We start from the raw sequence: 14,769 nt of genomic DNA, 5'->3' as shown, positions 1-14,769 counted from the left end.
AGTGAGTCAGTTTTTGTTCGCTGATGATACAGCGCTGGTGGCTGATTCATGAGAGAAACTGCAGAAGCTGGTGACTGAGTTTGGTAAAGTGTGTGAAAGAAGAAAGTTAAGAGTAAATGTGAATAAGAGCAAGGTAATTAGGTACAGTAGGGTTGAGGGTCAAGTCAACTGGAAGGTAAGTTTGAATGGAGAAAAACTGGAGGAAGTAAAGTGTTTTAGATATCTGGGAGTGGATCTGGCAGCGGATGGAACCATGGAAGCGGAAGTGGATCATAGGGTGGGGGAGGGGGCAAAAATCCAGGGAGCCTTGAAGAATGTGTGGAAGTCGAGAACATTATCTCAGAAAGTAAAAATGGGTATGTTTGAAGGAATGGTGGTTCCAACAATGTTGTATGGTTGCGAGGCGTGGGCTATGGATAGAGTTGTGCGCAGGAGGATGGATGTGCTGGAAATGAGATGTTTGAGGACAATGTGTGGTGTGAGGTGGTTTGAACGAGTAAGTAACGTAAGGGTAAGAGAGATATGTAGAAATAAAAAGAGCATGGTTGAGAGAGCAGAAGAGGGTGTTTTGAAATGGTTTGGGCACATGGAGAGAATGAGTGAGGAAAGATTGACCAAGAGGATATATGTGTCGGAGGTGGAGGGAACGAGGAGAAGTTGGAGACCAAATTGGAGGTGGAAAGATGGAGTGAAAAAGATTTTGTGTGATCGGGGCCTGAACATGCAGGAGGGTGAAAGGAGGGCAAGGAATAGAGTGAATTGGATCGATGTGGTATACCGGGGTTGACGTGCTGTCAGTGGATTGAATCAGGGCATGTGAAGCGTCTGGGGTAAACCATGGAAAGCTGTGTAGGTATGTATATTTGCGTGTGTGGACGTATGTATATACATGTGTATGGGGGTGGGTTGGGCCATTTCTTTCGTCTGTTTCCTTGCGCTACCTCACAAACGCGGGAGACAGCGGCAAAAAAAAAAAATATATATATATCAATCATATTTTTTATTTGTCATTTCCCGCGTTACCATCTCCCACATCTCCAAGGCAGCACTAGAATATGAAGAAAAAGCCTCATTCCTCAATCATCATTCCTATTTATTTTGTCCTCTATGGTAATTTCATCCCAAAAAAATTCATTAGGTATTCTATACATGTGTCTCTCTCATTTTATCTAGTACTTTTAGGTTATCAATAATCCCTCCATGACAACATATCTCCTATCAGCTTATTACTTCCACACTATATCCGTATGTAAACTCCACACATGCTGCACCATTCTAAACTATCAAATGCCAGGGACTAACAATTTAAAGCCATGCTCAGTATCAGCAGAACTAGCTTTAGATAATCTAATCACACCTAATGGGTCAACCATAGCATACACTTTTACGCCCCTTTCAAAAATATAACCATCAAATATTACTTGCATTTGTATCTAAATTTCTCTTGCATCTGAAAACATACTCCTGAAACCAGTACTCACCTCCCATTTATTTCATTAAGTATGAGAGAGAGAGAGAGAGAGAGAGAGAGAGAGAGAGAGAGAGAGAGAGAGAGAGAGAGAGAGAGAGAGAGAGACAGAGACTCACCTCAACCAAGTCATCAGAACATGCTAACTTTTTGGTCCATCTATTTACACTTGTACAAAAATCCTCCTTTTGTTCTTGTATATAGTCTTTATTAACAACCATTTCATATCCAAAATACTCTAATCTTTCTTCTTCAGTTGCATCAGGTATCCTCTCTTCATGTTTGTTTGTGAGAATCTTGATGTTACTTCCATTACCATATGTATCAGATGATAATACTTTCTCATTCTTTGCAGAGCCAAGAGAATAAGCTCTGCTGATCCTTGCACTTTCATTGGCTTTACAGCTTTCCAAAATATCTTTCTTCAATTCATCAGTGTCAGTAGTATGTGTTGTTTCCTCATGTGTAAGTACACTGATCTGAATATTTTCCACAGAATGAGAACCTGGAATTCAAAAGAGAAAAGAGCAATTTAGGAGGTGCAATTTAGGAGACCTAGGGTCCTTAAACCCAACACCAACTACAAACAAAGGAAAGAGACACCCAGTTCCCTGAGAATCTGTTACATTACCTACCTTCATATCGTATTTCACTGCTGTCTCACACATATTTAAGCACCATGCAAGCCATGAAGACTAAAAATAATTGTAAATTTTAATCACAAATTCAAGGAATCATCAATATCATTCAGTCTGCAAGGGTGACATGTTTACCAATGGAAGAGAGTGTCTGTGAAGCATCAGCAATCGTAATGACAGCACCCCCAAGATGATCAACTGAGCTGTCCACCTGGTCTCCTGAGAGGCTTATGATGTCTGTGACATTTTCAGCACTGGTTCTACATCCCTCATGTCTTCCATGACCCTCAGTAACATCTTCAGTGATGTTAGATCCAACTGTAGATCCACTTGTTGGTTCATCCTTAAGATAAGAAAATACACTTTGGAGAGACTTTCAAAGTTAACAATGTATAAACTTCAAACACAAATACCTATGACCTGTCTAAGCAAAATGACAGCACAAATTTCTTAAAACTGGGAAGTCAGACTGACTACTAGAGTATTCACTTCTACAGATTGCTATCAAGCACTTGACATTTATCAGCTAAGTTTAATCCACTCAACCAGATAATGCCATGGCTTAGCTGAATACTAGTTATCCCCTCCTCCATTTTGTTATGTAAAAGAAGCAAGGATAACACACACTGCAGACATTAAACAAAGCAGATATTCAGCAGGATATGCCTATGTGAGAAAGAAAAAGTAACTAAGGTGTTGACAATTCTATGCCTATCAGGTTATCAGTTACCTGGGAAGGGAAAACTTCAGAAAAGAAGAAGAAAGAAGAAGAAGAAGAAAGAAGAAGAAGAAGAAGAAGAAGAAGAAGAAGAAGAAGAAGAAGAAGAAGAAGAAACTCCAGATGGTGAACACAGCCTTGTTAGTCCATCTTAAAGTCTCACTTGTGGACAAATTTTCTTACCAACAAGAAAGAACACAGGCCTTTTTATTCCTGGGACAACTTCTTAGGGCTCATGGTTAGTTAATGGTAGAAGAAAATATCACCCACAACAGAATTTACAAAAATATAACTAAACACACAGACAGAGAGAAAAGTTGAATTCCTCCACTCTCAATACCACAGGGTAACTGAGGTGGCAAAATATGTCACCTCTTTTCTAAGACTGTAATATGCTGCCAGACATACATATTGCTCACCATAAGCAAGTGCTGTAATAGGATTTGATCCACATATAAAACCTGACACATGAAAGCCTTATCTAAAATGGCAATTGTTGGATTTTTTTTTCAGAGACTATATGGGTAAAGAGTTCTACAATCATGGAGCCCAATGAGGGAGAGGACTGCATTACAGAAAGCAAAGTAAGGCAAGCCCTTGGAGTGGATAAAGCAAAAGGAAGTGTGCAAAGCAGAGGGACACTTGATACAAAATTACTTTCCTCTTTCCCACAAACTTAATGTTTATAAATAGGCCACTTGCAATCTGTGGTATTTATTCCACTCTCATTGTTCTATGTATAGAGACAAAACATAAAATGAAAGCATTGTGCCAAAGGATCTCATGGAAATGGTTATTGTAGTGATGTATAAAGGAAATGCAGTGAATGCATTCCATAATGATTTAAGTTTACTTACTATAGGAGTATCCCTGGGGATAGGGGAGAAAGAATACTTCCCACTCATTCCTCACATGTCGTAGAAGGCGAGTACAGGGGACGGGAGTGGGGGGCAGAAACCCTCCCCTCCTTGTATTTTAACTTTCTAAAAGGGGAAACAGAAGAAGTTGTCACGCGGGGAGTGCTCATCCTCCTCGAAGGCTCAGATTGGGGTGGCTAAATGTGTGTGGATGTAACCAAGATGAGAAAAAAGGAGAGATAGGTAGTATGTTTGAGGAAAGGAACCTGGATGTTTTGGCTCTGAGTGAAACGAAGCTCAAGGGTAAAGGGGAAGAGTGGTTTGGGAATGTCTTGGGAGTAAAGTCATGGGTTAGTGAGAGGACAAGAGCAAGGGAAGGAGTAGCACTACTCCTGAAACAGGAGTTGTGGGAGTATGTGACAGAATGTAAGAAAGTAAATTCTAGATTGATATGGGTAAAACTGAAAGTTGATGGAGAGAGATGGGTGATTATTGGTGCATATGCACCTGGGCATGAGAAGAAAGATCATGAGAGGCAAGTGTTTTGGGAGCAGCTGAATGAGTGTGTTAGTGGTTTTGATGCACAAGACTGGGTTATAGTGATGGGTGATTTGAATGCAAAGGTGAGTAATGTGGCAGTTGAGGGAATAATTGGTATACATGGGGTGTTCAGTGTTGTAAATGGAAATGGTGAAGAGCTTGTAGATTTATGTGCTGAAAAAGGACTGGTGATTGGGAATACCTGGTTTAAAAAGCGAGATATACATAAGTATACAAATGTAAGTAGGAGAGATGGCCAGAGAGCGTTATTGGATTATGTGTTAATTGATAGGCACGTGAAAGAGAGACTTTTGGATGTTAATGTGCTGAGAGGCGCAACTGGAGGGATGTCTGATCATTATCTTATGGAGGCAAAGGTGAAGATTTGTAGGGGTTTTCAGAAAAGAAGAGAGAATGTTGGGGTGAAGAGAGTGGTGAAAGTAAGTGAGCTTGGGAAGGAGACTTGTGTGAGGAAGTACCAGGAGAGACAGTACAGAATGGAAAAAGGAGAGAACAAAGTAGGTAAGGGGAGTGGGGGAGGAATGGGATGTATTTAGGGAAGCAGTGATGGCTTGCACAAAACATGCTTGTGGCATGAGAAGTGTGGGAGGTGGGTTGATTAGAAAGGGTAGTGAGTGGTGGGATGAAGAAGTAAGATTATTAGTGAAAGAGAAGAGAGAGGCATTTGGACGATTTTTGAGGGAAAAAATGCAAATGAGTGGGAGATGTATAAAAGAAAGAGGCAGGAGGTCAAGAGAAAGGTGCAAGAGGTGAAAAAGAGGGCAAATGAGAGTTGGGGTGAGAGAGTATCATAAAATTTTAGGGAGAATAAAAAGATGTTTTGAAAGGAGGTAAATAAAGTGCATAAGGCAAGGGAGCAAATGGGAACTTCAGTGAAGGGGGGTAATGGGGAGGTGATAACAAGTAGTGGTGATGTGAGAAGGAGATGGAGTGAACATTTTGAAGGTTTGTTGAATGTGTTTGATGATAGAGAGGCAGATATAAGGAGTTTTGGTCGAGGTGGTTGGCAAAGTGAGAGGGTTAGGGAAAATGATTGGGTAAACAGAGAAGAGGTAGTAAAAGCTTTGCGGAAGATGAAAGCCGGCAAGGCAGCAGGTTTGGATGGTATTGCAGTGGAATTTATTAAAAAAGGGGGTGACTGTATTGTTGACTGGTTGGTAAGGTTATTTAATGAATGTATGATTCATGGTGAGGTGCCTGAGGGTTGGCGGAATGCATGCATAGTGCCATTGTACAAAGGCAAAGGGGATATGAGTAAGTGCTCAAATTACAGAGGTATAAGTTTGTTGAGTATTCCTGGTAAATTATATGGGAGGGTATTGATTGAGAGGGTGAAGGCATGTACAAAGCATCAGATTGGGGAAGAGCAGTGTGGTTTCAGAAGTGGTAGAGGATGTGTGGATCAGGTGTTTGCTTTGAAGAATGTATGTGAGAAATACTTAGAAAAGCAAATGGATTTGTATGTAGCATTTATGGATCTGGAGAAGGCATATCATAGAGTTGATAGAGATGCTCTGTGGAAGGTATTAAGAATATATGGTGTGGGAGGCAAGTTGTTAGAAGCAGTGAAAAGTTTTTATCGAGGATGTAAGGCATGTGTACATGTAGGAAGAGAGGAAAGTGATTGGTTCTCAGTGAATATAGGTTTGCGGCAGGGGTGTGTGATGTCTCCATGGTTGTTTAATTTGTCTATGGATGGGGTTGTTAGGGCAGTGCATGAAAGAGTTTTGGAAAGAGGGGCAAGTATGCAGTCTATTGTGGATGAGAGAGCTTGGGAAGTGAGTCAGTTGTTGTTCACTGATGATACAGCGCTGGTGGCTGATTCATGTGAGAAACTGCAGAAGCTGGTGACTGAGTTTGGTAAAGTGTGTGAAAGAAGAAAGTTAAGAGTAAATGTGAATAAGAGCAAGGTTATTAGGTACAGTAGGGTTGGGGGTCAAGTCAATTGGGAGGTAAGTTTGAATGGAGAAAAACTGGAGGAAGTGAAGTGTTTTAGATATCTGGCAGTGGATCTGGCAGTGGATGGAACCATGGAATCGGAAGTGAATCATAGGGTGGGGGAGGGGGCGAAAATTCTGGGAGCCTTGAAGAATGTGTGAAAGTCGAGAACATTATCTTGGAAAGCAAAAATGGGTATGTTTGAAGGAATAGTGGTTCCAACAATGATGTATGGTTGCGAGGCGTGGGCTATGGATAGAGTTGTGCACAGGAGGGTGGATGTGCTGGAAATGAGATGTTTGAGGACAATATGTGGTGTGAGGTGGTTTGATCGAGTAAGTAATGTAAGGGTAAGAGAGATGTGTGGAAATAAAAAGAGTGTGGTTGAGAGAGCAGAAGAGAGTGTTTTGAAATGGTTTGGTCTCATGGAGAGAATGAGTGAGGAAAGATTGACCAAGAGGATATATGTGTCAGAGGTGGAGGGAACAAGGAGAAGTGGGAGACCAAATTGGAGGTGGAAAGATGGAGTGAAAAAGATTCTGAGTGATCGGGGCCTGAACATGCAGGAGGGTGAAAGGCGTGCAAGGAATAGAGTGAATTGGAACAATGTGGTATACCGGGGTCGACGTGCTGTCAATGGATTGAACCAGGGCATGTGAAGCATCTGGGGTAAACCATGGAAAGTTCTGTGAGGCCTGGATGTGGAAAGGGAGCTGTGGTTTCGGTGCATTATTACATGACAGCTAGAGACTGAGAGTGAGCGAATGGGGCCTTTGTTGTCTTTTCCTAGCGCTACCTTGCACAAATGAGGGGGGAGGGGGTTGTTATTCCATGTGTGGCGAGATGGTGATGGGAATGAATTAAGGCAGACAATATGAATTATGTACAGGTATATATATATGTATAGGTGTGTGTGTGTATATATATGTGTACATTGAGATGTATAGATATGTATATTTGCGTGTGTGGACGTGTATGTATATAATGTGTATGTGGGTGGGTTGGGCCATTTTTTCGTCTGTTTCCTTGCGCTACCTCACTAACGCGGGAGACAGCAACAAAGTAAAATAAATAAAATAAATAAGGAATTATGGTGAATAGAAGGAAGATGATACTCAGATAATCACATGGCTTTGTGAAATCATACAATCATTTCTATTGTAATTTTTCTACACATGTGGCATGACATGTTTCATAGTTGTCAAGATGCACTCGTCTAACCCAGGTAGCTCTTTTTTTTTTTACTCAACCCACACATGGACTGTTGGCATTCTAGCATTTCCTGAAGTGAGCACTACAGGCTCACCCTGGTTCCCTACTTCTTATTATCCTTCCTGCCTCCCCCTATCATTGCAGTATAAATGAGGGAGCCTCAAACCACACCTTTAGTTTACATGAAAGGTTCAGCTAGAAGAGGGTGGTCGCAGGGATTGTGTAGAGTGTCAGCTGTTACTTGCATGTTGGTCTTTTTATTTGTATGTCAGCATTATCTGTAAGTCATCCTTAGACATGTACTTGACAGTAGTTATTGAGCTTTGTAATTAATGACTGGTAATGGACATAAGATCACCTTAACTCATTTACAGAGAATTAACCAAAGTTTAATAAAGTATTTTAGTTTTACTGTGAGTTTCTATATCCAATTTATTTATTAATCATGATCATAAGTTTCAAGACTAAAAATTTTTTACTTCCTACAACTAAGCAAAATGCATGTCATCAGACACCATCAAATAATAGGCAAATTAGGGAGCTAGACGAAAAATCCAACTGATTAGAGGTCTGGAGAAATCTGAGAAAACAAGAAACAGAATGGTACATTTTTTTTTTTTTTTTTTTTTTTTTTTTTTATACTTTGTCGCTGTCTCCCGCGTTTGCGAGGTAGCGCAAGGAAACAGACGAAAGAAATGGCCCAACCCCCCCCCCCCCCCATACACATGTACATACACACGTCCACACACGCAAATATACATACCTACACAGCTTTCCATGGTTTACCCCAGACGCTTCACATGCCTTGCTTCAATCCACTGACAGCACGTCAACCCCTGTATACCACATGACTCCACTTCACTCTATTTCTTGCCCTCCTTTCACCCTCCTGCATGTTCAGGCCCCGATCACACAAAATCTTTTTCACTCCATCTTTCCACCTCCAATTTGGTCTCCCTCTTCTCCTCGTTCCCTCCACCTCCGACACATATATCCTCTTGGTCAATCTCTCCTCACTCATTCTCTCCATGTGCCCAAACCATTTCAAAACACCCTCTTCTGCTCTCTCAACCACGCTCTTTTTATTTCCACACATCTCTCTTACCCTTACGTTACTTACTCGATCAAACCACCTCACACCACACATTGTCCTCAAACAAGAATGGTACATACTTAACCTTAAATACATATAACACATGTGACAAATATATGATCAGATTACTCTGTATATGAATAATTTTTGTAAGAACAAAAATTCAAGACATTAGCTGAAGGACTCAATAAGTTGGTTAACAATAGAAAAAGTGTTACAAAGTCATTACTTGCTCCTGTGTCTGCAAAACAATAACAGTAGGATTTTTGTCAGCCACGCCCACTCCTTCCTGCTGTATGACAGGCACATCAGAGAGGGGAACAACGCTGGCTTCACCATCATCACGGATAACCAGGGCCCATCTTGAGCTCCCTGGCTCTTCCATCTGAAATATAAAAAGATTTTAACGATTCAAATTACCATAATCAGCTTCAAAAGCATACCTCAAACATATTTACGAGGTAAAAATAATTGTTTGAAATATTCCCTTAATTAATTATTAAATGAACAACTTAGATATCAGTCTTAAGTATCTACTAGTTTTATGAACTAAGCATCCAATAATTCTATTGATAAAAAACTGCTTTCCTGAACAAGAACTGAATAATACAAGATTAACAAACTCCTCAGGAGTAAAATCATCTATGGCCATTTAAAATTGGTATCAATATGGTTTTGGAAATCCAACAATTTTCATGTTACATTTGTCGTGCTAAGTTAGCTAAATTTTGTTATGCTTGGTTAGGTTAGGTTTGTCAGGTTAAGTTTGGTTTAGTTGACATTATTTTTGATGCCTTTTGAATAATTCTGACCTACATTTCTATAATAAATCACTAATTTTTGTGATTTCCCCCACCCAAAACCATCAGATAAATTCAATCTTACTAAACAGCAGCTTAAACACTTATAAGAAATCAAAAGAACTAAAAAAAAATCTCATGTAGTAGCTGAAATGATGGCAGAAATATATCAACATCTAATTCAATTGCTTCTCACACCATCTGCACCAGTGTCAGTTCTGGGAGACTGGTACTTTTCAACAAGAATCCTGAACATCTAAAGTGCTAACAATGTTTGATAATGTTTTGGTAAATTCTGTTGATTTTTACAAGTGCAGTTCTTTAACATTCTACAATTAATCTCACATTTTCCAGGATCTACTAAAATCACCTTATCTAATATTTTTCAATATAATGTACAGTGAAAGCTTTGCGGAAGATGAAAGCCGGCAAGGCAGCAGGTTTGGATGGTATTGCAGTGGAATTTATTAAAAAAGGGGGTGACTGTATTGTTGACTGGTTGGTAAGGTTATTTAATGTATGTATGACTCATGGTGAGGTGCCTGAGGATTGGCGGAATGCGTGCATAGTGCCATTGTACAAAGGCAAAGGGGATAAGAGTGAGTGCTCAAATTACAGAGGTATAAGTTTGTTGAGTATTCCTGGTAAATTATATGGGAGGGTATTGATTGAGAGGGTGAAGGCATGTACAGAGCATCAGATTGGGGAAGAGCAGTGTGGTTTCAGAAGTGGTAGAGGATGTGTGGATCAGGTGTTTGCTTTGAAGAATGTATGTGAGAAATACTTAGAAAAGCAAATGGATTTGTATGTAGCATTTATGGATCTGGAGAAGGCATATGATAGAGTTGATAGAGATGCTCTGTGGAAGGTATTAAGAATATATGGTGTGGGAGGCAAGTTGTTAGAAGCAGTGAAAAGTTTTTATCGAGGATGTAAGGCATGTGTACGTGTAGGAAGAGAGGAAAGTGATTGGTTCTCAGTGAATGTAGGTTTGCGGCAGGGGTGGGTGATGTCTCCATGGTTGTTTAATTTGTTTATGGATGGGGTTGTTAGGGAGGTAAATGCAAGAGTTTTGGAAAGAGGGGCAAGTATGAAGTCTGTTGGGGATGAGAGAGCTTGGGAAGTGAGTCAGTTTTTGTTCGCTGATGATACAGCGCTGGTGGCTGATTCATGTGAGAAACTGCAGAAGCTGGTGACTGAGTTTGGTAAAGTGCGTGGAAGAAGAAAGTTAAGAGTAAATGTGAATAAGAGCAAGGTTATTAGGTACAGTAGGGTTGAGGGTCAAGTCAATTGGGAGGTGAGTTTGAATGGAGAAAAACTGGAGGAAGTGAAGTGTTTTAGATATCTGGGAGTGGATCTGGCAGCGGATGGAACCATGGAATCGGAAGTGGATCATAGGGTGGGGGAGGGGGCGAAAATTCTGGGGGCCTTGAAGAATGTGTGGAAGTCGAGAACATTATCTCAGAAAGCAAAAATGGGTATGTTTGAAGGAATAGTGGTTCCAACAATGTTGTATGGTTGTGAGGCATGGGCTATGGATAGAGTTGTGCGCAGGAGGATGGATGTGCTGGAAATGAGATGTTTGAGGACAATGTGTGGTGTAAGGTGGTTTGATCGAGTGAGTAACGTAAGGGTAAGAGAGATGTGTGGAAATAAAAAGAGCGTGGTTGAGAGAGCAGAAGAGGGTGTTTTGAAGTGGTTTGGGCACATGGAGAGAATGAGTGAGGAAAGATTGACCAAGAGGATATATGTGTCGGAGGTGGAGGGAACGAGGAGAAGAGGGAGACCAAATTGGAGGTGGAAAGATGGAGTGAAAAAGATTTTGTGTGATCGGGGCCTGAACATGCAGGAGGGTGAAAGGAGGGCAAGGAATAGAGTGAATTGGAGCGATGTGGTATACCGGGGTTGACGTGCTGTCAGTGGATTGAATCAAGGCATGTGGAGCGTCTGGGGTAAACCATGGAAAGCTGTGTAGGTATGTATATTTGCGTGTGTGGACGTATGTATATACATGTGTATGGGGGGGGGGGTTGGGCCATTTCTTTCGTCTGTTTCCTTGCGCTACCTCGCAAGCGCGGGAGACAGCGACAAAGTATAATAAAAAAAAAAATAATATAATGTACAGTACAAATCCATGCTCCGAAACTTTATGTTTTCTTAACACTATATCAGCACTAAAGAACAAAATCATTCAATATTCAAAGATTGTAGCAATGCGGTGCTAAACTAGACTTTTCCTTCAAGTAGAGGCTGATAATATAGTTAGACTGCCAATGGAATGAAGCCAGACAAAAATATAACAAAAACTGAAGCAGTTAAAATGTACTTAAGAGCTGGTTGAACATTATGTATGTATGTATGTATGTATGTATGTATATATATATATATATATATATATATATATATATATATATATATATATATATATATATATATATATATAATTTTTTTTTTTCATACTATTCGCCATTTCCTGCATTAGCGAGGTAGCGTTAAGAACAGAGGACTGGGCCTTTGAGGGAATATCCTCACCTGGCCCCCTTCTCTGTTCCTTCTTTTGAAAAATGAAAAAAAAATGAGGGGGAGGATTTCCAGCCCCCCGATCCCTCCCCTTTTAGTCGCCTTCTACGACACGCAGGGAATATGTGGGAAGTATTTTTTCTCCCCTATCCCCAGGGATAATATTGGCGGAATGCGTGCATAGTGCCATTCTACAAAGGCAAAGGGGATAAGAGCGAGTGCTCAAATTACAGAGGTATAAGTTTGTTGAGTATTCCTGGTAAATTATATGGGAGGGTATTGATTGAGAGGGTGAAGGTATGTACAGAGCATCAGCTTGGGGAAGAGCAGTGTGGTTTCAGAAGTGGTAGAGGATGTGTGGATCAGGTGTTTGCTTTGAAGAATGTATGTGAGAAATACTTAGAAAAGCAAATGGATTTGTCTGCAGCATTTATGGATCTGGAGAAGGCATATCATAGAGTTGATAGAGATGCTCTGTGGAAGGTATTAAGAATATATGGTGTGGGAGGCAAGTTGTTAGAAGCAGTGAAACGTTTTTATCAAGGATGTAAGGCATGTGTACGTGTAGGAAGAGAGGAAAGTGATTGGTTCTCAGTGAATGTAGGTTTGCAGCAGGGGTGTGTGATGTCTCCATGGTTGTTTAATTTGTTTATGGATGTGGTTGTTAGGGAGGTGAATGCAAGAGTTTTGGAAAGAGGGGCAAGTATGAAGTCTGTTGGGGATGAGAGAGCTTGGGAAGTGAGTCAGTTGTTGTTCGCTGATGATACAGCGCTGGTGGCTGATTCATGTAAGAAACTGCAGAAGCTGGTGACTAAGTTTGGTAAAGTGTGTGAAAGAAGAAAGTTAAGAGTAAATGTGAATAAGAGCAAGGTTATTAGGTACAGTAGGGTTGAGGGTCAAGTCCATTGGGAAGTAAGTTTGCATGGAGAAAAACTGGAGGAAGTAAAGTGTTTTAGATATCTGGGAGTGGATCTGGCAGCGGATGGAACCATGGAAGCGGAAGTGGATCATAGGGTGGGGAGGGGGCGAAAATTCTGGGGGCCTTGAAGAATGTGTGGAAGTCGAGAACATTATCTCGGAAAGCAAAAATGGGTATGTTTGAAGGAATAGTGGTTCCAACAATGTTGTATGGTTGCGAGGCGTGGGCTATGGATAGAGTTGTGCGCAGGAGGATGGATGTGCTGGAAATGAGATGTCTGAGGACAATGTGTGGTGTGAGGTGGTTTGATCGAGTGAGTAACGTAAGGGTAAGAGAGATGTGTGGAAATAAAAAGAGCGTGGTTGAGAGAGCAGAAGAGGGTGTTTTGAAGTGGTTTGGGCACATGGAGAGAATGAGTGAGGAAAGATTGACCAAGAGGATATATGTGTCGGAGGTGGAGGGAACGAGGAGAAGAGGGAGACCAAATTGGAGGTGGAAAGATGGAGTGAAAAAGATTTTGTGTGATCGGGGCCTGAACATGCAGGAGGGTGAAAGGAGGGCAAGGAATAGAGTGAATTGGAGCGATGTGGTATACCGGGGTTGACGTGCTGTCAGTGGATTGAATCAAGGCATGTGAAGCGTCTGGGGTAAACCATGGAAAGCTGTGTAGGTATGTATATTTGCGTGTGTGGACGTATGTATATACATGTGTATGGGGGGGGTTGGGCCATTTCTTTCGTCTGTTTCCTTGCGCTACCTCGCAAACGCGGGAGACAGCGACAAAGTATAATAAAAAAAAATAAAATATATATATATATATATATATATATATATATATATATATATATATATATATATATATATGTACATAATCATACTTGCTTGCCTTCATCCATTCCTGGCATCACCTCACCTCACAAGAAACTCCATGAGTGAAAAGTAGCCTCTAGCAAAGCAATATCATCATAAACATAGCTTTGTATTTCTCACACCAAAGGAGTTTACAATTTCCTTTCACTAAAAGTGATGAGGCCTTGAACTATAGGAGCCTTTAGAAAGGTCCAGGCTAGCACTAGGAGTCATGTAAATTGTTCCTGTGGTATCTTATTTATTTACTACACTTATATATATATATATATATATATATATATATATATATATATATATATATATATATATATATATATATATATATATATATATTTCTTTCTTTCTTTCAAACTATTCGCCATTTCCCGCATTAGCAAGGTAGCGTTAAGAACAGAGGACTGGGCCTCTGAGGGAATATCCTCACCTGGCCCCCTTCTCTGTTCCTTCTTTTGGAAAATTAAAAAAAAACAAGAGGGGAGGATTTCCAGTCCCCCGCTGGAATATATATATATATATATATATATATATATATATATATATATATATATATATATATATATACATATATTTATATATATATATATATATATATATATATATATATATATATATATATATATATATATACACAATGTGTGTGTGTGTGTACCACGGTTAATTGGCAAATTGTTCATCCATTTACATAAATAACATAATTACTAGCTATCAATCCTATTTGTTTTTAAGTCCCATTTATTTTTCACCTTGTGGTTAAGGACCATTACCTTCCCCAACATTATATAACAAACACAAACCTCATTGATATTGAGGGCTGCTGTGACACTTGAGTGCTGACGTATACATATATAGTTACATATATATACATGCCAGTTCTGAGAGTCTAAGGCAGTGGACAAAACACCTCAACTTTCATCTTCTTCTGTGGGTACTCTTGCTAGTGTTTGTTGTTTACAGTAAGTTGTCAACATGAGGACAGGTGTTGCCATCTGTTGAATAAAGTCTCAACTAACATGGTGGGTGTGTTCCACGCACAACCTCACCCACAGATTGATGACATCTTTATGGATGTGGAGAACTAGTGGTAGATGCACTATCTTGCGCAAGTTGTTGAATCATGGCATATATACGCAATGATCGACATGAAGCAACAAATTCCTCGTCAAATGTCATCGTAG

General features: G+C 40.2%; 1 protein-coding gene across 2 annotated transcripts in view; it reads right to left on the bottom strand.

The window, feature by feature from the left end:
* LOC139761479 (uncharacterized) overlaps window positions 1-14,568 on the bottom strand; it is a 57,938-nt gene extending 43,370 nt beyond the window's left edge. For both annotated transcript variants that reach the window (XR_011715522.1, XM_071685733.1), the window contains exons 1-4: window positions 14,389-14,568; window positions 8,715-8,870; window positions 2,242-2,449; window positions 1,588-1,973 (exon numbers count right to left, since the gene is read on the bottom strand). Coding sequence is in view for 1 of the 2 variants with exons in the window: in XM_071685733.1 (XP_071541834.1) it covers window positions 1,588-1,973; window positions 2,242-2,449; window positions 8,715-8,870 (750 nt within the window). In the remaining variant the exon portion in view is untranslated. The remainder of the gene's footprint in view (window positions 1-1,587; window positions 1,974-2,241; window positions 2,450-8,714; window positions 8,871-14,388) is intronic.
* Between the last annotated feature and the right edge of the window lie 201 nt (window positions 14,569-14,769).

This window comes from Panulirus ornatus, chromosome 40 (assembly GCF_036320965.1).
Source record: "Panulirus ornatus isolate Po-2019 chromosome 40, ASM3632096v1, whole genome shotgun sequence".
Classification (NCBI taxonomy): domain Eukaryota; kingdom Metazoa; phylum Arthropoda; class Malacostraca; order Decapoda; family Palinuridae; genus Panulirus; species Panulirus ornatus.
Note: the sequence above shows the minus strand (reverse complement) of the source record. Positions and strands in the feature narration are given on the sequence as shown.